Source organism: Sphaerodactylus townsendi, linkage group LG13, assembly GCF_021028975.2.
Source record: "Sphaerodactylus townsendi isolate TG3544 linkage group LG13, MPM_Stown_v2.3, whole genome shotgun sequence".
Lineage (NCBI taxonomy): Eukaryota > Metazoa > Chordata > Lepidosauria > Squamata > Sphaerodactylidae > Sphaerodactylus > Sphaerodactylus townsendi.
Genome location: NC_059437.1, coordinates 32,895,261 through 32,906,788, shown reverse-complemented (window position 1 = coordinate 32,906,788; position 11,528 = coordinate 32,895,261). Strand labels below are relative to the sequence as shown.

The 11,528-nt window shown below is 46.3% G+C and overlaps 1 protein-coding gene across 2 annotated transcripts; it reads right to left on the bottom strand.

Annotated features, from left to right (window-relative positions):
- Nucleotides 1-397: 397 nt before the first annotated feature.
- On the bottom strand, nucleotides 398-11,372 carry HDAC8 (histone deacetylase 8). 2 transcript variants are annotated; one of them, XM_048514661.1, is made up of 11 exons: nucleotides 11,219-11,372; nucleotides 9,516-9,568; nucleotides 8,986-9,116; nucleotides 8,692-8,833; nucleotides 7,721-7,833; nucleotides 6,778-6,855; nucleotides 5,647-5,755; nucleotides 4,245-4,417; nucleotides 3,427-3,521; nucleotides 1,660-1,765; nucleotides 398-851 (listed from the first exon to the last, which is right to left on the bottom strand). In XM_048514661.1, exons 1-11 carry the CDS (start codon nucleotides 11,306-11,308, stop codon nucleotides 829-831), a joined length of 1,113 nt encoding a protein of 370 aa, XP_048370618.1. In that variant the 5' UTR covers nucleotides 11,309-11,372; the 3' UTR covers nucleotides 398-828. The 2 variants fall into 2 exon arrangements, with proteins under 2 accessions (XP_048370618.1, XP_048370619.1); XM_048514662.1 differs by lacking the exon at nucleotides 6,778-6,855.
- Between the last annotated feature and the right edge of the window lie 156 nt (nucleotides 11,373-11,528).

Sequence of the window (11,528 nt, the reverse complement as noted above, 5' to 3'; positions counted from 1 at the left end):
CAAAGGAAACAGACAAGAGAGTTTACTGGAAGATTGAAGCCACTGCAAAGATTCATATTGTGAGAGACGGTCCCTTCGAGAATGTGGGCTCCTGCCATTGAGAGCTTTAAAAGGTATCACGTCTCAAATGGACTGGAGGGAACTGGGGCTGGTAGCTTCAATCAAAGTTCCCAGGGTGTCTCTATCCTTGCTGTGAGAACTTTGTGCCCTCCATTTCCCCACAATACTATACAATAAAAAAGATTATTTAGTAGTGATGCATGGGTTGCTATGGACACTGAGAAACTGTACACTGAAAAAAAGCAAAAGGGGATAGTGCCCAGCCCAATGTGGTATGGGGAATCAGACAATCAGAAGAACCTCTGGAGGACCATGCAAAAAAAACCCAGGCAGCAAATATATCAAATACTTTATTTTAAAATTCAAACAGTTTTTAAAAGACACTTCTCTCCCTCTGGTGAGGAGGCAGCCAATCCAAGAGGCAGAAGGCCCAAGGCCCACCCTCTCATCCCCAGTGGTACAGCAGACCCCTGCCATTTGACAGGCAAGCTGTACCTGGGGTCCCTACAAAGTAGATAAAAAGATACAAAACTGACCACCGAAGCCTCACACAGAAATGCTACCTCCCTTCCTTAAAAACCATCATAGCAAGTCCCCTCACAAGAATTTACTACTACTTTTAAAAAGTTGATAACAGCATCGATGGTCATAGCAGTGGAGTAGCAATGGAGTAGCAGTATCTTCTTCTGAAGTTCACCAGCAGCAGAAAACTGCAGCATTCTCAATCTGACCGGCCCATGAGGAATGGTAAGAGCTGTCCTTCCCCGCCTACACCACATGCTTCAAATTCCCTGCAAACAGAGCAACATTCACAAAGCCCTTCTTCAGCCTGGAGGTGAAGGCTGAGTCAGCCATAAAAAGGGGGCGGGACACAGGGAGGGAGCATGGAGGGACAAGTTACTGATGGCACTAGACAGCCATTCTTCAATCTTCAGATAGGTATTTTCCTCACAAAGCACAGCCACTGGGAGAGAAGAGGGGGAATGAACCTGGGCGTTAGGGAAGAGGGGTTATAACTTCCAAATTGTTTTATGCCCCAGCAGGGAAGGAAGTCAGCTATCTGTATTTTGCCTGTCCTTTCCAACAGAAGCTTAAAGCAGCTAGGAGGGAGGATTTGATTGGAGACAAAAGGACTCCTTTGATTGGAGGTATGGAAGGGGGTAGGAAAGTGGCTTTCAGGATAAATTAGAAGTTTTAAAGGCTTCTGTATTTGAAATATAGTACTTTACAATGACAAGGATTTGTGGGCTGATCCACATCCTGTTATTCTGGTGCCAGAACCCCTCCCCCAATTCCCAGCAGCCCATTTAGAAATATGTCCCATTCACAGCAGATCTAGCCTCTGGAAAGGGGGGCAGGTTGACATGGAATCATGCATTCTGCAACCTAAAACTGCTGAAGGCAGGAAAGCTGTTGGGCGTAGGATAAAAAGCACTTTGAACAGTATCCACAGTGAGCGCAATGTGAACTCCAACCCCAATGGACTTCTCCCGTGAATGAAGTGCAAGCTCGATGTCTACCCCAAGAGGCTTCTCAATCTCCCGCACCCCCTTTGCCCCCGGAGAGGAGGGGCCAGGCCTGCTCTGCTAGAGCCCTCACCTTTTATACAGCTGAGCATGTCCTGGATTCTCTGAGGATCATTGCGGTCTGGCCTGCAGCTTGGTGTGATTTCCAACACATAATCAGGGCCATATTCTGTGAAGAACTGAAAATGGACCGGGGGGTGGGGGGGAAGGGGGAGGGGGAGAAAGGATAACGGTCAGAAATGCTGCACTATCTCTGGCAGGTAGTCAGTCACAAGCCTTTATTGGCAGGTAGAATACCCTTTTCAACAAAAAGAACTAAGTAGAATTGTTAACTCCATCTGCCACATGCTGGACCATCTTTGTTTTAAAATTCTTCGCTTGGGTCCTCGTGCTGACACAAAGCACTCGGAAACAAAGAGGGTCCAACACATGATGGATGAAGTTTCAATTTCACTTATTGTTTTTGTTGTAAAGGGTATAGTGGGGCAAGATTCATGTGAAGATCTTGGGGGAAAGCAAATGAAATTGAGCAGTCTGCCTGCCTCCCCCAACCCAGCTGCATCCCTGCTGGTCAAGGCAAAAAGGCCGCTTACCTCCCCATGTGGGGGGAGGGCAGCCAATCCTTATGCTCCCTGTATTCTTCTCCCTGCCCTTGATCCCTTGGCCTCCTTCTCATGGGTAAGCCTGTTTGCACCTCTGGTTGACTGAGGGTCTGCAACCTGCGGCTCTCCAGATGTTCATGGACTACAATTCCCATCAGCCCCTGCCACCATGGCCAATGGGAATTGATGGGAATTGTAGTCCATGAACATCTGGAGAGCCGCAGGTTGCAGACCCCTGAATGGGTGTTTTCAGTAAAAGTTTGCCAATTCAGACTTCTCAGCTAGGTAAGCACAACTGAGACACCTGTGGGCATTGTATATGAGTACTTTTTATTTACAGCTTTCCACCCCCCACCCTCTTTGAAAATGGGTGCAGAAGTCAAGCTGCTGTCAGAACTCGATAGGGAACACTGTGCCATGAATATATGAACACCATCCCAGAATTTCAGCAGAATCTGAATATGAGAAAATAAAACCAGACCAATGTGCAGGAAAAGACAAAGGAGAGCAAGGTGCAAGATTGAAAGTTTATTTAGGTCTTCTAGGTGCTTTCGCATTTCACAGAATTTGACTTGACAATATATTTTGCACCTTCCTACCCTAAAGGTTTGAGCTGAGCAAAGGTTTGAGCTGAAAATGCAGAATTGTATCCTGAGCATATTTATCTCAGACAGTTCAATGTTCAGTGCATACCAATATCCTAGTAAGCAGGATGTAAATGGGACAGTGGGCAAGCTGTGTAGAACCTGTAAATTTGACTCAGGGGAAGAGCACTTCTGGAGAGCCAACTGATAGCAGGAAAACTAGATATTAGCCTCTCTCCTGTTCATATTTAGGGTCCAGATCCTGCTACTATTTAGTATTTGAAAACTTGCACAACATCTATTCACAGCTCTCCCAATGTCATATCTACTTATGCCCTCAATCTCTAAGTTACCCCCAAAGACCCAGATCTAAATCAAGGCAGGGTTTTTTATTTGGTTTTTTGTCTTTAATACTAAAAAGTTTTTAATGAAAACAGGGAAGCCCAGGGAACCTGACTGGCTTTTGAGAACTCGTGGGAAAAGACGCAGATTATCTAAGATTGTTGTTTTTTTAAGAACCAGCCAGCCGGCTTCTGCTGAGACAGTGTGCCATTGTTATCAGATTGCTTTTCAACAAGACTGCCTTAAATGGTCAGGACCTGAAATGACTCTGCTGTTGTGAACAGAGGAAGAGAAGGCACATCAGAGCCTCACCTCATGATCTGGGATCTCGGAGGATAACGTTCTCCCAAGAATGACCGCAGTCAAATATGTCCAGCAGCGAGCTGTGTTAGCCAGATGGTATCCTCCTGTATCCAGAATGGAATGTCAGTTCAGGAAGAAGAAAAGACAGGCAGTCATGATGGGAATGCGTGGTAAGCAGAAACATTCCTTTGCATTTGCGCTCCACGGAAATAAGGTTTTTCATTTTCAGTTCCAGAAACGCAGGCCTAGCAACTGTACTTGTATCACCTGGATTTTGCAAGTTCGCTAAAGGTACCAAGAAGTCACAATGATTGCAATGAACTTGATAGCACTTTGGCAACCAAAAAAGAATGGCTGAGACTGCCATACAGCTACCAAATAGAGAATAAGGTCTGTAATTTAGTAGTTCTCAGGGATCCCAAGAACTTGGTTCTGACATTTAAACAACATTAGCTAATGGTTTAATGGCAAAAAAACCTACATGAATTATTTTTAGGGCTCAGGTCTCTCCAAAAACTTATCTCTTATCTGAAAGTCCTTCTTTCTGCCTAGCAGCTAGCTGTACAGTAGGAAAGGCACTCTGCCATGCATATCCTGGGGCTGATCTCTGAAGACAGCCTCCTGTTCAGGCAGAATTGCCTGAAACCACCCCCACTCAGAAACCAGGCAAGTGACCACAAGAGGCACGATCCAAAAGGAAGTTCTCTCCTGCAGGTCCCACTGAAAGGACTGGGAGCTGTACAACACAGCTGCAGAGAACATGCTACTGCACTGTGCCCAGTGTCTTCATCACTCACAATGCCCTGGAAGACTCTGTCCCCACTCACCTCCTCCCAGGATGAGGGTCGGCAGCTTCCATTGCAGCACGTATTTCAAGCACTGGCCAACACCCACGGGGGTCATGTTAAATGAGCACATGGGGTCACCAGCAATCGTATCAGCTCCCAATTGCAGGACCACAGCTTCAGGGTTGAATGCCACATAGACCTCCTTCAGCACCCTGCAAGGAACAAGACAGGCTAACACCTCGCATGCTTCTTTGGAAGTGGCACGAAGAGAGTGTGTCACTGAAATACAAACAAACAGGCACCCTGGGTTCTTTCGCCATTTTAAGTATGTTGTGGAACTCTAGGTTTACTGCATGCTAGAGTATCTGGCACACAAGTATTTGCCTCATGTAGGCCTCTGTCTCTCCCTGAAAACTGACAAACTCAGGTCAACGTTGTTCCCCCAGGAACAAGTAGCCTAAAGTGCATTTTTGTTGCCAAGAATTTAGAAGAAAAAGGTCAAGTGAGAGGGAAGCTGGGAAAAGACAAACCCTTACATTTCTCCTGTGAAAGCCAAAGGAGATGCCCCCTAGGGAGCAATAAAAGCTGCAAACCTTTTAAAATCTCATACACAAAGACTCTAGGAGTGTTCAAGGCCAATCCTAGAGACTTAACTTGAATAATCAATAAGTATCTTGCTTGTGTACAGTGAGGCTAGAAGGACAACCACTCAACTTCCCGACTAGATACTGCTTGCAGCGGAACACAGCCTGAGCACCAGCAGCATGCTGGGCAATGCAGAAGATGCTAATTCCCCCAAGTTAGGCAGGTAGGCAAAAGATTAGGTGGGGAAGATAGGGGGTTTGCGGTTGATACATTAAATGCTGAAGAGGAAAAACTGGCGATCCAGGGAAGACTTTGAGGGAAGAGAAGCCCTGCGTTGATGGCCTCTGAGGAGAGCTGAATAGAAGAGGAGAAACTTCCTAATGCAGGGATGTCAAACTCATTTATTACGAGGGCCGGATATGACATAGATGTTACTTGGTCGGGCCGGGCTCTGAGAGGGGAAGTGGCTGCCTTGGCTGGCTCCAGAACAGCACTGGTGCGTCGCCTGGACTGGTGAGTCTGCAGGAGGGTAGATGGCTGCCTTGAGAGGGCTAATCAGGCCCACAAGCCAGCTGAGGCAACCTGTTCCCCCACCCCCGCCAATCTGCCCTGGTGAGCCCAGCTTGTTCCTGGGCTGCATGTTTGACACCCCTATCCTAATACTAAGAATAGTTTGACAAATGGAACAAATTATCGGAGCGGTGGGGGGTCTTCTTTATTGGAAGTCTTCAGGCAGAGAGTGGACAGCATCTCTCCAATACATTCAAATTTTGCATTCCTTGAAATGAGCAGGGAAGGACGTTGGGCTAGACAGCCTATACGGTCACTTCCAGCTGTAGGGTTCTCTGACTCTTACGCTTCACAGATCTGATAGTATCTCTCATCTTGGACGCCATCCTGGATGGGCACGTTGACGCTGTAATAGCGCCCTTTCCCCAGGCCCACATCAGTCACGTCTCCTGTTCCTGTGCAAGACAAAAAAGAGAATGTCAAAGACTCAGACAAGACAGATGGAGTGAGGGAGAGAAAGGGCATGTAGGGTACTTTCTGCAATGTCAGATATACAAACGGTCACCACCCTTTGCTCTGCAGGTGCCTTGAACAAAATGAGTTGGCGAGTTAACTCAACTGAGGGCACTGCCTGTCACCAAAAGCGCAGTGGCAAGGAAAGGCTGGGACTGGAGCTCACTCCCTACCACCCTCCAGAACCTGGGACAGTCTCTCTAGGCCAGGGGTAGGGAACCTGCGGCTCTCCAGATGTTCAGGAACTACAATTCCCATCAGCCTCTGTCAGCATGGCCAATTGGCCATGCTGGTAGGGGCTGATAGAGCCTTATGGTCCCTATTTATCAGGCTCACGCAAATTCTATCTAAACATTCTGAAAAAACTTAGGGGTTGCCAAGGGCAAGAGGAGCCAGCCAGCGGAGGACAAGGGATGATGTGCCCTGTGTCCTGCCCTGGTCCATAGTACTTGCAATGCAGTCTCCAGAGCTCTGCAAGACCAACACCATGTCATTCTTTGCAGTGCTGCATCATTCTAACTGTGGGTGCAACACATCTAGCATTCACCTACATGAACAGGTGAGCCAGTGGCTTAAGGCAGCTTTGTATTTCACAATAAAGCTAATTTGGCAAAACAAGAAGAGGCTTTGGCAGAGCAAAAGTTGTTGCACGTAAATCCAAGGACCAGCAGCCACACATTCAACTCTGGGAACATTACCCAAGAAAACCAAAGTGACTGATGCAAATCCCAAGGAAAACACAGTTAAAGAAATGGCCTGCCTCTTGCATGTTGTTGATTCCCATGTATCAAAAAGCTTCATATGTACCTACAAGTTGCAAGATGGAAACAACAAACCACATTGCAGTTTCTAAATCCCATTTCCCTCACCAAAAGCAGTGGAGTTTGGAGACAGGAGGTTATGGAGGGATAATCATGGATGAAATGAAGGGAAGAAGTTCTCAGTGTAACAAAGGATCACTTGCCTGGGAAAAAGCCTGGTGAAAATTTGTGCAGAGAGACTGTCATGACTTTGGAAGTGAAACTGAAAGCATCTTCAACACCTGAGTGGGCAAGAGAAAGTCAGACACAGAAGGAGATGCTAACCATTCTGCATACAACATGGGCATCAGTTACGCATGGACTCACCATATAAGGGGCCAATCCAAGAAGAGGCATTCTCAGAGGTACAGGTAGAACGGAAAAGAGATTCATGGGGGGCAGAAGTTGACCCAACTCCATACCCATCTGAAGCCCAGCTCAAACATGGCCTGAATGGGTCCTGACTTTGAAAAGCAGGGAGTGGCATCAGAAGGTCCTACCTTGTACAGCTGCGGCCCCCAGAATGGGAAAGTTCATTCCCATAGTAACACAAATTAAGATAACTTCAAGACATGTTGAAATGTGGAAGGTACAGGGGAGCTTCTCAGACAACCGCAGCACAAACCAAATAAAAAATGTGGGATCACAAGGGGAGAAATGTATTCAAAAAGAAATATGCCATAGAACTTTGAGGAGTGGCAAGTATGAAACTGGGTATAAATGAGGCCTCGTTCCAGCCAGGCAACAACTTACTTTGTTCAAAGTTGAGACAAAGTTCCTTGGAGCTGCAACTCGACTGCCACCTAAATCGAGAGGGGGACAATAGACACCCCACTCCAACAGCATGTTCTGGATAGGCACGCTGACTTTGCTGCACTTACGTACCACTAGCTAAGAGAGGAGAGCCCTTCACTCATTGACAACAGTAAAATCATGAACCAGACATGAACCAAAATCGCCTTAGTGAACTGGGAGGATGGGGTGGAGGGGAGGCAGCCGTCAAGTCCACTGTTGGGCCAAGAGAACCCCGATTTAGCTCATTTCAGTGCAAAAAGGGATGGGAGCTGACGAAGGCAACAATGAGACTAGTGTCAGGAGGCTACTTACCATCCCCATGATGCAAATCCAGGTCCACATAGAGGACCCGGTCAAATTTCCGCCGCAGCTGCAGGATGCCCAGAACAGCATCGTTCAAGTAGCAGAAGCCAGAAGCTTCATCCCTGCAAGCAAAACATCACTGCTGAGAGGTGGACCTATTAGCAGCTTCCAAATTATTTCTGCGCTGCTGATGAACTGAACTCCTGATCCATTTGTGGGAAGAGAGAAGGCAGCTCTTCTTAAAGAAAGATTAACCTTTATGAAAAAGGAGGCAATACAGGAAAACTATATTATTGCATTATTATTATTGCCATTCTGCCAGACAAGATGGGACATTCTCAGTTTTTAAAGCAGATAACCTGGAGACTTAGGCACATCGGTAGCAAGCTGGGCTTCAGCCTCCAATTCTTCAGAGCTCTGTATGCTCATTGTGCCATTCAACCAACCTCCTCTCCCACTCCGAAACATACAACAGAGAATGTTATGCTCTGCTGGTGGCCCCCAGCCCAAAGAATGTCCAGCTGACCTCAAGTAGAGTCAGGGCTTTTTTGGCTCTGGCCCCGGCCTGGTGAAACACTCTGTCAAAGGAGACTAGAGCCCTACTGAACTCCTCTCTGTTCTGTTAGGCCTACAGGAGGACAGCAATGAGAATGTTTCCATCATAGCTTCCCTTTTTTTCCCTTCCCTTCTCTTGTTTTGTTGTGTTGAATTTGTTTAGGATACAGGGTTGGGAACTTTCTGAGCCGTTCCATCCTTGGTTGGACTAAGAACCATCTCTATATGTTTTAGTGTATTATTATAATTTTATTATTATCACTGTATTGTTTTTACACTGTTGCAAGCCACTCTGAGCAGAATTAAAAAATCACATAAACAAACAAACAAACAATGCAACTCTCCATTTCACAATGCTGTATTTCTCCTCCTACTGCCAGGCATAATTCAGCTAGAAAAGATGAGACAAAAAGATGCTTCCTTACTTCTTGGCGTGATGCCACCCTCCAGGCCAGTTGATTGCTACCTTGTACTTGCCATCCAACAGACACTGGGCTGCTGTAATGGTGGCTCCTCCCACGGCAGCTGCGTAATCAAAGATCCCTTCCATGGTAGGGCAGTCATAACCTGCAGAGATCATGGGTGAAGGGCTGTAGTAAGGCATGAAGGGGCCCCTGATGTTAGTGGGTCCCCAGCATACTGACTGTCCAGAAATTTTCCATTTGGTTGCACTCCCCTGCCTTCTGGCATGGGACTCACCTAGGCCATGAGCTCCTCACCTAGGCCATACTCCACAGATTCTGGATGGTCATCATCACCCTCCTCGCTGACTTTCTGTAAATGTTGCAGGTAGGCATCCGTATGGAAGCTCGCCATCTCTTCCATGGAAGCCACCTTGGGCCGGACTATCCTAGGAAAACCAAGAGGAGGCAAAGCTTATTCTTTGCATCATGATCAGCATGGAAAAAAGCAGGCTAGAACAAGGTTCTGGGCCATAAGAACAGGGCACATGCCCAGTTGGACATTAGGATCCCCTCAGCATTTGATCAGAGGATGCTTACTTGCATCCTCCTGTCTAGGCAAGCTTTTTGGCTCTAAGGTGACATAACATTCAATTCTGAGCAAAGGAAATCTTGCCATATATTACTGAATACTATGAATTACACAAATTATATGAGCTGTCCATAATGTCAGCATTCAGAAAATAAAAAACTCGAAAGACCAAAATCCCACAGCAACTGGCAGAAATGTTCATAATCTTCAAACAGATCCAGCAGATCCCCTAGTAAACTTTGCTGTTTTTACCTACCTCATGTGATCAAGCAGGGAGTATGCTTTGATCAAGGAATGCACCATGCTGGCCTGTAGGGAAGAGATGTACAAAGAGAGTAACGTATCTTTTAAAAACTTTTTGAAATGTTCATTTCATTTATACCCCACTTTTCTTCCAAGTGGGGACACAAAATGACTTACAATATGGTCACCTTCTCCATTTTGTCTTCACAACAACCTAGCAAAGAAATTTGAGCTGAGAGTGTATAACCACCCCAAGCATCCATGACAGAGCAAGGATTTGAATGTGGGCCTCCCAGATCCTACTCTGACAATCTAACCACATTGTGTGTAAGACTAAGCTTTGCTAAGACAGTCCAAGTCCTTAATGATTCTGAACATAATTAAATTGGCCTTATAGTATCTTAAGCCCAGCACACTCTCCTTTCAGTGCATGCATAACACCAAGCACTACTGTGCCAATGTCATCCCCCTCTGCTGGCTATCAAAAAGATTTTAGACCATACATGCAGGGCAAGGCGCTACATAAGCCATCTATGACCTACACAGTGTAAAGAAAAGTTGTTCCTGCTTTAAACACTACAGCACAGACCCCCCAATCTATATTTTGCAGGCTCAACTGGAAATTAGTTTCTTCATTTAGCCAGTAATTTTGGGAGGAATCATAGTAAACAACAAAAACTATTTGACACTTCTTTCAATCTGTACTGAAATCTGAATTAAAAGCACCTTTTATACACATTCTTCTGCCCATGTAGTATTTCTTTTCACAAGGAGCATAAGTACCCAAACCAGGTCCCTTCCAAGACATCTTTATCAGTTTCACAATAGATAATCAGTTGGTACAGTTTCCATCATCCCATCAACTTGCTACGAGTTCAGCAGTAGGAAAACCTGAACCAGTAGAATGTCACCTCTCACACCACGCAACCACCAAAGCAGATGAGACAGCACCTGCTTTGCAGGACAGGGTCTATGTTTTAACATAGTTTCTGATGTATTTGGAACTCTACACACACTGGAACATCTTCAAAGTAGGTGGGGGTGTCCTGTCACACCCTTGTTATGCTTCTCTATAAGTGCTATTCACTGGCATGGAGAAAGAGAGGCCGGTGCAATGGCTAGAGTTTTTGAAAGAACCAGATTCAAATCCTCCCTGCACCCGTGAGTGGCTCACCTCAAGCCAGCCATTCTCTCTCAGCCTACTATTTGTTAGGATCAGGGAGGAACAGAAAACCATGCATACCGCTTTTTAAAAGGAAAGATGAAAACATAAACAATACAACCATTACTGGGGCGTGTGTAAGACTTAGGCTCCTTCCACACATTCAATCCACTTTCACAATTGTTTGAAAATGGATTTTGCTATTCCGCACATTAAAATCCAGCTTCAAAGTGCATTGAAAGTGGATTGAACGTGCATTATTCTGCTTGTGCGGAAGGGGCCTAAGAGTGATTCCGCACAGCATATTTATAACGAGTTGCAATCGTTATAAATGAACTCGTTTTCCCTGCGCGGAATCCACTTAAATTTGGCTAACAGTCAGCCCTTAATAACTTACAGAGACTGAGACTCGGTAAGGACAACGCGAACCCTCCCTGCAGAGCAACAACTACGGCTGATGCACCAACCCCTTCCACTCTACGAAGTATTTGCCCCGCGACCAAAGGTAAACATGGCTTATCCCCCGGCCTCTCGACCCACTTCCGGCCACGCACCCGCTGTGGGACTTTGCAGAGAATGTCACACCGCGCGATGTACTCGGGACTGTACACATAGACCGGTGGTGGGGTAGACGACTCCGCCATTTGAGCCCCCGTAGCCCGCCGGTCGGCTGTTTCCGGGCTAGCGACGCAAGTCTAAGTCCTAGACGGGCGCTAGAGAGGTAAAGACTTCCTCTAGCGCGGCATTCTGGGAAATGTAGTTTCAATAGGAAAGGAAGAAACTTCTTTTTCGAATGGAGGCCACTGAACCATGTTTTTATGGCTGTTAATCACCTCCGAGGCTTTCACTACAGTTGAGTGGCGA